The sequence below is a fragment of the Muscardinus avellanarius genome, assembly GCF_963383645.1.
Source record: "Muscardinus avellanarius genome assembly, chromosome: 18".
Lineage (NCBI taxonomy): Eukaryota > Metazoa > Chordata > Mammalia > Rodentia > Gliridae > Muscardinus > Muscardinus avellanarius.
In genome coordinates this window covers 40,209,476-40,224,040 of record NC_137804.1, presented here as the reverse complement: position 1 = coordinate 40,224,040, position 14,565 = coordinate 40,209,476, and the positions used below count along the sequence as shown (strand labels likewise).

Below are 14,565 nucleotides of genomic sequence, written 5' to 3'. Positions count from 1 at the left end.
CCCAAGGCTTAGGCCATATCTAAAAGGGCTCCGTTACAACAGCTCCAGGACAAATCCTCTTTTACAATGTTGGGACCCACTAAACTTTGTTTCTCTAGACATAACTCTCTTTGACGTTTATATTTTAGCAGGTCCACTTGTTTACATACTACGGTGCTCTCCCTCTTCGGATGCCAAATTTCCATAAGTATTAAACTTCTAAAATGGGTAACTGATGCTCCTGACGCAGTAACAGGTGTTTGTTTGACCAGACAAATCCATACCCACTCAATGCTGAAGAGTGGTGTGGGGTCCTCTCCGGGAGCTGCCGCTATTAAGGACTCTGGTCTAATGAAAAACTGCTAAAGGGGCGGCACACGTCTTCCTCAGGGAAGTGCTATTTGTATTAATAGATCTAGTGACAATCTGCCTCATATCTAAAAGGGCTCCTGCACAGCCTGGGATCCACTCTCATGATTTTCTTTCTTCTTTAATAGTACCTTGCCTGTTAAAGTCTCCTAAAACCACGTCACCGAGCTCTCCAGGGTAACTCCCAACTTTTGCTGTGACCACACCCACCTGTCCCCCTTCCGGCGGACTCAGACCCCGATTTCTCCCAGCCTGGGGTCCCTGACGACACCCCTTGACAACAGGAAGTAACTAGAGGGGGTAAAAATCATCATCATTTACCCCCTTAGTCAAAGAGGCCGGGATGAAAGGTCTGAGCCGCTGCCCCGCAGGGGGCAGGGCCGGAAGCTAGGAGGCAGAGCTCCATGATTCCCACAGAAGAGACCACTCCCCTCAATTTAAGGTAGCCATGGCTACCTCAGACACAGGGGACTCACAGAGAGACGGACACGGGCGCTCTCTTGCTCGCCCGTTTGCGCCGGCCGGCGGAAGCGGCGGGAAAGGAGCTGCCCGCGATGGTGGGCGGCTGACTCTAGACGAATAAAGGCATCCATATTACCTATAGTTGACTCCCGCGTATATCTGTGTACCCCGGAGGAAAGCGCCACACATTTTATTTATTAATCAAGGGTCTTGCTAGGTTACTGAGAGTTTCACTAAATTGGCTGAGTCTGGCCTCAAACCTCCAATCCTCCTGACTTTGCCTCCAATAATGGGATTACAGGTTCTGGGGATGGAACCCAGGAACTCTGCATCCTAGACAAGCACTCCACGAACCACATCCTAGCCCTATAATACGAAGAGACCCAGGCTCTCTGGAAGCACACGATACTGCCTGCAACATGCCTAAGACGGTCAGGGAAGGTTCCTTGGATGGGATCATACTAGAGATATGTCTTTCTGGACAAGTCAGAGGTGGTGAGAAGTCTAGGAAGATGAAGCTGAGTGGCGGTGGTGCGCGCCTGTAATTCCAGTACTCGGGAGGCTAAGGCAGAAGGATCGCAGGTTCAAAGCCAGCCTCGGCAACTTGCAAGGCTCTCAGCAACCCAGTGAGACCCTGGGTCCAAATAAGAAATAAAATTGGGCTAGCGGTGTAGCTTGGAGGTAGAATGCTTCTGGTTCAATCCTCAGTACCAAAAAAAAAAAATTTTTTAAATAAAGGGCTGGGAGCGGTAGGATGTAATCCTTGTACTTGGGGGGCTGAGACAGGAGGATCTCAGGTCCATGGCAAGCTTCAGCAACCTAGTAAAGCCCTCCAGAATTTAGTGAGACCCTATTTCCAACTAAAATAACAAAATAGGGTTGTGGGTGTAGCTCAAAAGTGGGATACCCCTGGGTTCTATCCCTAGCACCACAAAAAAAGGAAAAAAAATTAAAGGGGTGGGGGCAAGCCTAGTATGATGGCGCACGCTTGTCATCCCAGTTCTTGGGAGGCTGAGACAGGAGGATCACAGGTTCAAAGCCAGTCTCAGCAACTTAGGCTCTCAGCAGCCTAATAATACCTTGTTTCCAAATAAGAAATAATATTGGGCCGGGGCCTGTAGCTTGGAGGTAGAATACCCCTGGGTTCAATCCCCAGTACCAAAAAAAAAAAATTTAATAAAGGGCTGGGAGGAGCAGGACGTGGTGGTGCACACCTGTAATCCAGGACTTAGGAGGCTGAGACCGGAGGATCGCAGCACAGAAGGACTAGACGCTAAGCACGTGGGACTCTTTGGGGTGGCGGCATCTACATCTCCTGTTTTTCCTTATTAAGTTACCACTGGATGGGTGTCAGCCTGTGAGGGGCAATAGCTGGACACAGAACTAGAGAAGGCAGCCGGGGCCAGATCATAGCAGCTGGAATGTGGAAGATGAGCACTGCTAAACTACTCTGAGGGCACTGGGGAGCCACGCTCAGTACTTGAGCAGGATAGGAACCAGCCAGAGTTTGCGTTCTGGGGGCCAGCGCACAGGTCACCCTAGAGGGAGGCTAGCCATCAGGCGCTCCCAGCGGGTCAGAGGAATGCAGCCTGGGCTTCGGGTGCGGCTGAGGCGATGGGTGAAGCCGGGGAGCATGGAGATTTGGTGACTACTAACATCTGGGAAGCCAGGCTCCAGCCCGAGGCAGCCGGCAGCTGGCCAGGGCAGCACTGGGGGAACGATGTCGGACCTGCCTGTTCCTCCTCTAGCGTGAGCCTGGGCTGCAGGTCCTTGTGAGCAGCCTTGCCCAGCCGGGCCCAGCGCTCCTGGGGACCCCGAGTTCTTCCAGAGTGAGGGGTGCGTTTGTGCCGGTTACCCACAGGGAGAAGCCAATTAGTCCTGGGCTCTGAGCGGCGGCCCGGGGGCTGGGGAGCAGACCCCCGGGGATCCAGGCTCCAGGGAGGAAGCACCGGAGGCCCTGGGGGGCTCGTTAGAGGCGGGAGCCCCTGGGAGGGCAGCTCCAGGGACCCCAAGATATCAGGAGCCGAGTCCTCCGCCCTCCCCTCTCAGGCAGAGGGAGGCCGGCAGGGACAGCGGGAGCCCTCGTCTGCCATGGTGAGTGTCAGCTGGGGCTGTGCCCGGCTGGAGAAGCCTCCGCAGCAGCCCATCTGACCTTAGCAGTGAGAACGGGGACAGCAGCATTGCGGGGTTTCCGAAAGTTCACCAGCGGGGGACTTGGCTGGAGTTCACCCAAGAATGTTCAATGTTCTGAGTTTTGCAGAGACAGCACACAGGGCGGGGGGATGTGAGAGCTGCCCAGGAAGGAAGGGAAGGCCAAAGGGACCTGGCCAGGCCACCACCGCGCGACAGGTGCGCGCAGCCAGAGGGGAGGCACTGAGCAGGACTGGCCAGGAGGCACCGGGACCCTGGAGCTCAGGGATCAACACACAGGCACACACTTATATGGAATCTCGTAAAGCCACGGATTAAGAGGAGAGGAAAGGGGTTCCTGTTTGGGGGGGGGAGCTTCTTGATGAGAAGGTAGAGTTGGGTGGGGTGGTGTATGCCTGTAATCCCAGTACTTGGGAGGCTAAAACAGGAGGATCGCAGGTTCAAGGTCAGCCTCAGCAACTTAGCAAGACACTCAACAACCTAGTGAGAACTTGTTTCAAGAAAAAAAAAATTAATCCGGGTGTATAATCCCAGAGCTTGGGAGGCTGAGACAGGAGGATCGCACAGGTTCGAAGCCAGCCTCAGCTACTTAGTGAGGCTCTCAGCAACTGAGTGAGACCCTGTTTCCAAATAAAGTATAAAATGGGTCTGAGAGTGTAGCCTGGAGGTAGAAAAGTCCCTGGGTTCCACCTCCAGTACCACAAAAAAAAAAAAAAAAAAATTAAGCTGGGCATAGTGGCACACGCTTGTAATCCCAGAATTTGGGAGGCTGAGACAGGAGAATCACGGTTCTCAGCCAGCCCTAGCTACTACTTAGTGAGGCCCTTTTCAACTAAGTGAGATCCTGTTTCAAAATAAAGAATAAAAAATAGGGTTTGGGAAGCCGAGCATGTTGGTGCACGCTTGTAATTCCAGCATTTGAGAGGCTGAGACAGGAGGATCGCGGTTCACGGACAGCCTCCGCTACTTAGTGAGGCCCTTTGCAACTCAGTGAGACCCTGTTTCACAATAAAGAATAAAAAAGAGAGCTGGGGTATATCTCGGAGGCAAAATGCCCCAGAGTTTCATCCCCAGTACCGAAAAAAAAAAAAAAAAATAGGACTGGAGTGTGTGTGTGGCTTGGAGGTAGAAATGCCCCTGGGTTCCATTCCCAGAACTGCAAAAATAAAAATTAAATTAAAAAGGATTGGGGGTGTGGCACAGAGTTAGAATGCCCCTGGGTTCAATCCTAGGCACCACATAGAAGGAGGAGAAGGAGATGGAGAAGGACTTGAAAGGACCCCAAACTCTCAGGCCATGCGGTTTCTCTCTGGGCTCCCAAAGCCCTCAGGAAGGACCTCTGGCCCTGTCGCTCTCACTGTGAGGGGCATCGGCCGGGTCTCAGAGCTCAGCAGCCACGGGCAGCTCTCCACCAAGCACAGCAGCTGTGCTGGGCATCTGTCAGTGGTGCGGTTTTTATGGGTTCCAAGTTAGGAATTGCTATACAGGTCCTGGGGACCACTCTTCCCAATCCCAAGGACTGGAACACGGAACCCAGCAGGTTAAGGCCGACCCTGTTACAGAGGGAAATTCTGGCCACGCTCAGGGCTCTGTCTTCCCTCTCCCTTCTCCAGGGCGGAGGTCCAGGCCAGAACAGGCATCATCTCCAGGGTCACTCCACAGCTGTCACCTGCATCCTCGTCGTCTGCACTAGAGATTGAAAGCACGGACAGTTTACCTCTGAGCAATTTCCAGCCCCATTTTCTTTCTTTTTTTATTATCATTTTTGTGTGGGGGGGGGGGGTACTGGGGATGGAACCCAGGGGCATTCTCCCTCCGAGCTACACCCTCAGCCCTATTTTTTATTCTTTATTTTGAAACAGGGTCTCACTGAGTTGCAAAGGGCCTCACTAAGTAGCTGAGGCTGTCTGTGAGCTGTGATCCTCCTGTCTCAGCCTCCCGAATGCTGGGATTGCAAGCGTGCGCCACCATACTCGGCTTTTTTTTTTTTTTTTTTAACAGAGTCTCAGCCGGTTGCTGAAGGTCTCTCTAAATTGCTGAGGCTGTCCTCAAACCTGCAATCCTCCGGTTTCAGTCCTGGGATCAGAAGTGTGCACTGCCACGCCCGGCTCTGGCACAGTTGCGAATTCCCCCGGCTCGGTCTAGTTTGTTCTGCTTTGAGCTCTGGCTGAGAGGAACAGGCCCGCGCTGACCCCGCTGCAAGTGGCTGGCCCCGCTGGTCCTGTGAGGCCTCTGCTGCCTCCTTCCCCAGGCTCCTCCTCTGCATCACGAATGCATCAGGAAATCCAGGCTCAGCCTGCAGAATCTCCCCGGCTCAGCCAATTCTCATCCCCTCGGAGCCCTCCTGAGCTCCCTCCCACCATAGCGCGGCGGAGCCACCAACCCTGGTCTCCAGATCTGGTCCTCCTCTGCTGCTCTTCCACAGCCACCAGAGGGCGCCAGAGAGCACCCAGTATCGGGCCGGACGCGCTCTGCTCAGACCCCATCCGAGATTCAAGACCCAAATCCACTGAGCAGTGCCTGCTGCTGCCTCCACCCAGAGGCATTCCCATCACCGCATATGCTGGTTAATATTCTCATTTCTTTCAAGTGTCAATTTGGGGTCTTTAAGCCGGGCGTGGTGGCACACGCCTGTCATCCTATTAGTAGGGAGGCTCAAATAAGGTAATCGCAGGTTCGAGGCCAGCCTCAGCAACTTAGTGAGACTTGCTGACAACCTAGCCCGTTAAAAACAAAAAAATTAGCCAGGTGTGGTGGCGCACGCTTGTTATCCCAGCATTTGGGAGGCTGAGACAGGAGGATCGCGGTTCGCGGTCAGCCTGAGCTACTTAGTGAGGTCCTTTGCAATTCAGTAAGACCCTGTTTCATAATAAAGAATAAAAACTAGGAATGGATATGTAGCTCAGAGGTTAGAATGCTTCTGGGTTCCATCCCCGGTACGGAAAAAATAAAATAAAATAAAATAAAATAGGCTGTGGGTAAGCTTGAAGATAGAATGTCTCCGGGTTCAATCCCTGATACCATACAAACACACACACACACACACACACACACACACACAGAAAGCCAGACATGGTGGCAAATCCCAACATTTGGGAGGCTGAGACAGGAGAATCACAGTTCATGGACAGCTCCAGCTACTTAGTGAGCTCTTTTGCAAGTCAGTGAGACCCTGTTTCAAAATAAAGAATGAAAAATAGGGCTGGTTTTGCAGCTGGGAGGTAGAATGTCCCTGGGTTCCATCTCCAGTACTACAAAAAAAAAAAAAAAAAGATGGGGGGGGGTGTTTTGCATAGTTGGAGAAACTTCCTGGACCATCCCCAGGCTAGAAGTGAAGAAATTTTATACTGAGCATAAAATCCCCAAGTCCTCCCTCCAGCCCTCTGCTGTGCCCTTCTTTTTTCCTATGCTTGCCGTCTCCTATCCTCGAGCCTCACACACTTCCTCTTTATGCTCAGACTCCCTCTTCCAGATCCTTCTCCTCCAGAACAGCAGCCTGTGCCTGCTTAGCTCCCGCGGTGGGCTCAGGGCCGGCGCAGCCGCCATGTGGAGACAGCGGTGAGCCCAGACTCGGTCCTGGCAGCGCAGACACAGGCTTCAGATCCTGCTCTGCAGCCAGGCATGGCGGCGCACGTTCGTGAGAACCTGTTTCAAATAAAAAATGTAAACAGGGCTGAGAGTGCAGGTCAGAGGCAGAAAGTCCCTGGGTTCAATCCCCAGGACCATAAAAGTCAACAAACTAATCCTGCTATGCGATGGGAGGTGTGAGCAAGTGATACCTCCTAGCTCACGCTTCTCCGGCAATGCCAGGAGAGGAATAGAGACCCCGGCTGGCCGGGCGTGGTGGAATACACTTGCAATCCCAGTACTTGGGAGGCTGAGACCGGAGGATCCAGGTTCAAGGCCAGCCTCAGCAACTTGCTGAGACTCTCAGAAACTGAGTGAAACCCTACTTCAAAATATAAAGGACTAGGGGGTAGAGAGGCAGAAGGTCCCTGAGTTCAATCCCTAGTACCACAAAAAAGTGGGTTGGGGATGTAGATGACTGTAGCTAGACTCTGGGTTCCATCCTCAGCACCCTGCCACACACACACACACACACACACACACACACACACACACACACAGCATGGTGGTGCACACCTGTAATCCCAGTACTTAGGAGGATGAAACAGGGAGATTGCAGATTCGAGGCCAGCCTCAGCAACTTAGCAAGGTGCTCAGCAACTTGGGGGAACCCTATATTAAAATAAAGAACAAAAAGAGGTGGGAGTGTAGCTCAGAGCAGAATGCCCCTGGTTCAATCTATATCTATATATTATATATTATATATAAATGAAAATGTAGCTATCTGTGTATTTCAATTGACAGGTAAACATGCATATATTTGTTATGTACAACCTGAGGTTTTAGAAATATAAACAATGTGGTATAGGTAAATTCAGCTAATTAACGTATGTATCACCTTACCTAGTTACTTATTTTGTAGTAAGAACCCAAAATTTACTCTCAAGGATTTTCTTTTTAATTTTTTATTGGTACACTGTATTCATACATCATAGTGGGATATAAACTTTTGTAGACATACATGCACACATCGCCCAGTCATCCCCCACCCGATCCCCACCCCATTCTCTCCCCATCCCTCCCTCCCATGCTTGGCTTAGTGGTTGACATCTAGTATTATAGCAATTTATCCAAAATTAAAAATGATAATCTCACATAACAGTTTCATACCAAGCTTTTGATAACTTAAAGATAACATTTCAATATTTCTTTTTGCTTTCTTTCTTACCAGAGAATATTTTTTTCTTTTCTTTTTTTTTTTTTGGTGAAACTATATATATTTATATATTTATTTTTCATGAAAAAAATCTATCCTAATATAGAATATGGACTCTAGATACCCAAAACGATCTCAAAAAAGAACAAAGCTAGAAGATATATATTTTCTGATTTCAAACCATATAAAGCTACAATAATTGAAACAGTGTAGTACTGTTCTAAAGGCAGATATATAAACCATTGGAGTTAAATAAAAGCCTAGAGCTAAATTCTTTCATATATTGTCAAGTTATTTTTGACAAGGTTTCCACGAACATTTGGTGGGGGAAATAATAATCTTTTAACTAAATATTGTTGAAAAATAATAACTACATGGAGAAGAATAAAGTTGGACCCTTACCTATTCCCATATACAAATATTAACTCAAAATAGATAAAAGACCTAAATATAAATCTTAAGACTATAAACTTTTAGGAGAAAATCTGGGTCATAAAACCTCACAACATTGAAATTGGCAGTGATTTCTTGGTTATGATTTCAATGGCACAGGCAACAGAAGAGTATACAAACTCCCTAAAAAATAAAAAAATATTGTATATCCAAAGACAATGTAAACAGAGTTAAAAGTTACTGGTTGAATGGGATAAAATATTTCTAAATGCTATATCTGAAGGTATATTAATATTCCAACTAGAATTCCTAAAAATTAACAACAATAAAAGCAAACAATACCATTTAGAGATAGGTAAAAGACTAACATAAGTAATGAATCTCCACAGATAACTAATCTTAGTTGTCTGTTGGATGGAAAATCTTGTTTCTCTGGTTCTGGTGTGTGTGTTACCTATTTCTTCTTTGTAGTTAATCTCTTTGAGTATTTTCTCTAGCGCTAGTTTTGAAGACATAAATTCCTTCAGTTTCTGTTTGTCATGGAAGCTTCTTATTTCTCCATCTAATTTGATAGAAAGTTTTGCTGGGTAGGAAATTTTTGGCTGGAAGTTGTTTTCTTTCAGAGTTTGGAATATATTACTCCAAGCCCTTCTGGCTCTCATGACTTGGTTTGGGAAGTCTGGAGTGATTCTAATTGGTTTGCCTCTCAATGTCACTTGGCCCTTTGTTTTTGTTGCCTTTAAGATTCTCAGCTTGGCTTCCACATTGGTCATTTTGACAATTATGTGGCGTGGGGATCCTCTTCTCCGATCCTGTCTAAAGGGAGTTCTATAAGTTTCCTGGACCTGTGTATCGACCTCTTGCTCTATGTTTGGAAAATTTTCTGCTATTACTTTCTTGAAAAGATTGTTGATCCCTTTGGTTTCACCTTCTTTTCCCTCCTCTATTCCAATTATTCTTAGGTTAGCTCTCTTAAAATGGGCCCATATTTCTTCAATGTCAGATTCCTGCTGTCAGATTTTTTTTCTAAATTAGAAACTATGCGTTCATTTTTGGATTGCTCATCTTCTAAGAGCGAGATTCTATTCTCCATGTGGTCTAATCGGTTGTTTGTACTTTGAATTGAGGCCTTTACTTCATTAATTGCATCCTTTATCTCTTTTTGGCTCTCTCTGAATTCTTTTCGAAACACCTCTATTATTTCTACAGTTATTTTTCTGATTTGACCTTCTGGAAATCTCTGAATTTCTGTTTTATCAGGTTCTGATGTTGTGGGGTTGTGGGCAATCGTTGCTCCATTGTTATTCCTCTTTCTCATGATTTAGGAAGTTTGTGCCTTCTCTGGGTTCTTCCCTTGGGTCACTACGACTTCACTTAAGGTGTTCTGGATCTCGAGTCTGTGGTATCTCAGACCCCACTACTCCTTTACTGGGTTGTATCACAGAGTTTCTGACCCAGGGAGTCGATAGAGGCTGCTTTAGACTATGGGGGGGTGCCAGGTTGGGCGTTCTCCTATGGTGTGATATCTCTGCCACCGCCCCTCCCCCACTGGGTCAAGTCCCTGGGAGTGCAGTACTGGGATTTCTCCTCTGGGGCCACAATTTGACTCACTGATGTTGAGTGCGCTGATGGAGCTGTACTGGACTCGGTGAATTTGCTGCTGCTGCCACCGGTGGCAATATGGTGCCGCTGCCATGCCCTCGGCAGTGAGGCTGGTGTATTTGTTCTCTGGTTTTGAGCTCCGCTCTGAGCCCCTGCGGCGTGTGCTGAGCTCAGCCACTGGGAGCTTTAGATGGTCCCTGCGCCGAAAAATCCCGCCCGGCTATTCCGCAGCGGCTCACCTCCGCTCGCTGTAGCCGTCCAGTGAACTTGCCGCTGCCGCCGGTAGTAAGGCGCTGCTGCTGTGTCCTCGGGCGTGAGGCCGGTGTATCTCCTCTGTGGCTCTGAGCTTTGTTCTGAGTCCCCTTCCTCTCTGGAGGCTGATGATTTTTCTGTTTCTCTGGTGATGGTGTTTCTAGCTATGAAAGGCGCTGATTTTGTGGTAATGGAGATTAGTTGTTAGCGGGGCTCTTAAGCCCCGCTTTTCTCGGTCACCATCTTCCCGGAAGTCCTCTCAAGGATTTTCAAACTACATATAGCTATTAATTATAGTCACTGTGTTGTACAATTGATCTCAAAATACTCCTCCTAAGCCGGGTGTGGTGATGCACACTTGTAATCCTAGCATTCGGGAGGCTGAGACAGGAGGATTCTGGTTTGCAGACAGTCCCAGCTACTTAGTGAGACCCTCTGCAACTCAGTGAGACCTTGTTTCAAAATAAGGAATAAAAAAAAATAGGGCAGGGGGTGTAGCTTAGAGGTCAAATGCCTCCTCCTGACTAACTAGGATTTTGTACCCATTGACCAACATCTCCCAAAACCCTCAGCTCCTGGCAAATTACATTCTAGCCTCTGTTTCTCCCCCCAAGACTTCAGTAATAGGATGGATCCCAGGACTGCTTTGCCATTGCACTACCTACAACCCCAGCCCTTTTTATTTTGAGACTGGGTCTTTCTAAGTTGCCCAAGCTGGCCTTGAACTTCCAATCCTTCCTCAGCCTCCCTAGTAGCTAAGGTTACAGGCGTGTGCCACTGTGTCCATCTGGATGCACTGGGGATGCTACATACTGGGGATTGCATTGTCTCTGAGCTACGCCACCAGTGTGTAGGGTGTGTGTGTGTGTGTGTGTGTGTGTGTGTGTGTGTGTGTGTGTGTGTATTGCTGGGGGATTGCACCCAAGAGTGTTCTACATCTGAGCTACACCCCAACCCTTTTTACTTTTCTTTATTTGGAAACAAGGTCTCACCAAGCTGCTGAAAACCTCACTAAGTTGCTGGGCTGACTTCAAACCTGCCATCCTCCTGCCCGAGCCTCCTAATCGCCAGCGCTACAGGCGGGCTCCACCCCCGGTTCAGCCATACTTCTTACTGCGCTCCCCTTCCCTGCCCCCTCCTTCCTCCACCTGTTGACTGGGATTTCTCCCAGGTGAGCCACTTGCACGGGGATCTGTACCTAGGGCCTGTCTCCAGGGGGGCTGAAGCTGACACCGACGTTAGCCTCTTCCTGCACCACCAAGTGTCTTTCTTAGGCGGGCCCCAGACTCCTCACCCATGAGCAGTGGGGGGCCATGACACCGAGGTTTCTGAGTGCGCCCCGCGCCCACCTGGCGCGGCCCTCTGTCCTCAGGCCCCCGAGACGCTGCGCGCCAACGCCACGCGGCTGCTGGCCGAGCTGGTGCTGGTGGGCTTCTCCGACATGCCTCGGCTGCAGCGCACGCTCCTCCCGCTCTTCCTCCTGGCCTACCTGCTCACGCTGGGCGGCAACGCGGCCATCGTGGTGGTCATCCGCGCCGACCGCAGCCTGCACACGCCCATGTACGGCTTCCTGGCGGCGCTGTCGGTGTCCGAGACCTGCTACACGCTGGTCACCGTGCCCAACATGCTGGCGCACCTGCGGGCCGGGCCGCAGGCCGTGGCGCTGGCCGGCTGCCGCGCGCAGATGTTCTTCTTCCTGGGCCTGGGCTGCAGCCACTGCTTCCTGCTGGCGCTCATGGGCTACGACCGCGGCGTGGCCATCTGCCGGCCACTGCGCTACGCCGTGCTCCTGCGGCCGGCCGCCTGCCTGCGCCTGGGCGCGCTGGTCTTCGGCTGCGGCTTCTCGGTGGCCTTGGTGGAGACCTGCGTGGTCTTCTCCTCGCCCTTCTGCCGCGGGAACCGCGTGGAGCACTTCTTCTGCGACATCGCCCCGGTGCTGAGGCTGAGCTGCGGTGACGTGGCGCGCAAAGGGCTGGCCATCTTCTTCCTGAGCGTCCTGGTGGTGCTGGTCTCGTTCCTGCTCATCCTGCTCTCCTACGCCTTCATCGTGGCGGCCATCGTGCGCATCCCCTCGGCCGCAGGCCGCCGCAAGGCCTTCTCCACCTGCGCGGCCCACCTCACCGTGGTCGTGGTGCACTTCGGCTGCGCGGCCATCATCTACCTGAGGCCGGACTCGGGCTCCAACCCCGCCCACGACCGCCTGGTGGCCGTGTTCTACACGGTGGTGACGCCGCTGCTGAGCCCCGTGGTGTACACGCTGCGCAACAAGGAGGTGCGCCTGGCTCTCGGGAGGACCCTGGGCCGCGCCTGCGCGGGCCCCAGATAAGGACCGAGCGCACGCTGGTAATCCCAGCACGTGGGAGGCTGAGACAGGAGGATCTGGGTTCGCGGTCAGCCTCAGCCACTAGGGAGGCCCTTCGCAACTCAGTGACACCCTGTTTCAAAAAATAAGAAGACTAAGAGCCGGGCGTGGTGGCGCACGCTTGTCATCCCAGTACTTGGGAGGCTGAGACAGGAGGATCGCACAGGTTCGAAGCCAGCCTCAGCTTGTGAGGTTCTGAGTCTCAGTGAGACCCTGTTTCTAACAAAATATAAAAACAGGTCTGGGAGTGTAGCCCAGGGGTAGAAAGCCCTGGATCCCATCCCCAGTACCACCAAAATAAATAAATATAATAGTCTAAGAAATAGGACTGGTGGTGTATCTCAGAGGTGCAATGCCCTTGGGTTCCAACCCCAGTTCTGAAAAAAAAAAAAAAAAGGGCTGGGAGTGTTGCTCGGAGGTAAAATGCCCCCCCCCTTCCATCCCCAGTACCAAGAGAAAAAAAAAAAGAAAAAGAAAAGCAAGGACAAGGAGCGGAGCCTGGCGTTGCAGTGCCAAACTGCCTGTAATCCCAGTGCTTGGTTGGCTGAGACAGGTGGATCTCAAGTTCAAAGACAGCCTCAGTAACCTAGAGAAACCCTGTTTCAAAATCAAGAACAAAAAGGCATGGTTGTATAATTCAGAGGTAGAATGCCCCTGGGTTCAATTCCCAGTACCCCCGGGGGAGGAGAGGAGATTAGATCATGAAGGTTCTAACCCTTAAAATGGAAACAAATCCTTTCTTTCTTTCTTCTTTTTGTGATACTGGAGATGGAACCTGGGATATTCTACCTCTGGGCCAGGCTACACCCCAGCCCTGTTTAATTTTTTGTTAGGTTGCTGAGCTAACTTTTAAGTCACTACTTGCTAAGGCTGTCCTCGAACCTGTGATCTTCTTGTCTAAGCCTCCAAAGTACTGGGATTCCAGGCAAGCATCACCACACCTAGCAATTCCTGTCTTTTATAAGTTGCCCAGTATAGCTGGATTGGGTGGTGCATGCCAGTAATCTCAGAGATTCCAGAGCTGAGACAGGAGGACCAGGAGGCTGAGGGAAGAGGATTACAAATTCAGTGTCAGCCTGGGCAACTTAGCAAGACTCTATCTTAAAATAAAAAGGGCTTGGCCAGGCCTGGTGGCACACGCTTGTAATTCCAGCGCTCAGGAGGCTGAGACAGAAGGATTGGATCACACAGGTTCAAAGCCAGCCTCAGCTACTGAGTACGGCTCTCAGCAACTGAGACCCTGTTTCCAAATAAATTATAAAATAGGTCTGGGGGTATAACCCGGAGGAAGAAAAGCCCCTGGGTTCCACCCCCAGTACCACAAAAAATATAAATAATAAATAAATAAATAGGCTGCAGATGTGTCTCAGTGGTAGAGTACCCCTGTGATGAACCCCCAAAGTCATGAAAAAAAAGTAAATAAATAAATAAATTACTTGACATGTGGCATTCTGCCGTAGCGGTACCAAAGACAGGGGCTGGGGTGTAGGTCAGTGGTGAGCACTCAGTGGTACACACGAGGCCCTGCGTTCAAGTCCCAGCATGAGAAAACACACACAGGGGGACTAAGAAAACTGGTGCCGGGTGAGCTGGCATACACCTGTAATCCCAGGACTTGGTTGTGATGCTGAGATCAGAAGGATCACAGGTTCAAGGCCAGCCTCAGTGACTTAGCAAGAGCCTATTCCCTATTTCAAAATCAAAAATAAAAAGGGTTCGAAGCCAGCCTCAGGTACTTAGTGAGGCTCTCAGCAACTTAGTGAGACCCTGTTTCCAAATAAAATATAAAATAGGTCTGGGAGTATAGCCTGGAGGTAGAAAGCCTCTAGGTTCCACCCCCAGTACCACCATAAAAAAAAAAGAGCTGGGCGTGGTGGCGCACGCTTGTCATCCCCGCGCTTGGGAGGCAGAGACAGGAGGATCGCGCAGGTTCAAAGCCAGCTGTGCGCGCTGGCTTAGGAGACCCTGTTTCCAAATAAAAATGTAAAAATAGGTCTGGGAGTGTAGCCCAGAGGTAGAAGGGCTTCCAGGAACCCAAGAACCACCAAAATAATAATAATAATAATAAAATAAAATAAATAAATAAATAAATAAAATTTAAAAATTAAAAAAATAAAAAGGACTTGGGGTGTAGCTTGTAGGTAGAGTGTCCTGGGTTCAATCTCCTGTTTAAAAAACAAGCATACAGCAAAGCTGGGTGTGGTAGCACACG

At 50.0% G+C, this 14,565-nt stretch overlaps 1 protein-coding gene across 1 annotated transcript; it reads left to right on the top strand.

Moving 5' to 3' along the window:
• Positions 1-796: 796 nt before the first annotated feature.
• Positions 797-12,317, top strand: LOC308276582 (olfactory receptor 10T2-like; the record flags this gene model as incomplete). Its single annotated transcript, XM_080715406.1, has 3 exons — positions 797-905; positions 2,672-2,904; positions 11,364-12,317. 3 exons carry the CDS (start codon positions 797-799, stop codon positions 12,315-12,317), a joined length of 1,296 nt encoding a protein of 431 aa, XP_080571532.1.
• Between the last annotated feature and the right edge of the window lie 2,248 nt (positions 12,318-14,565).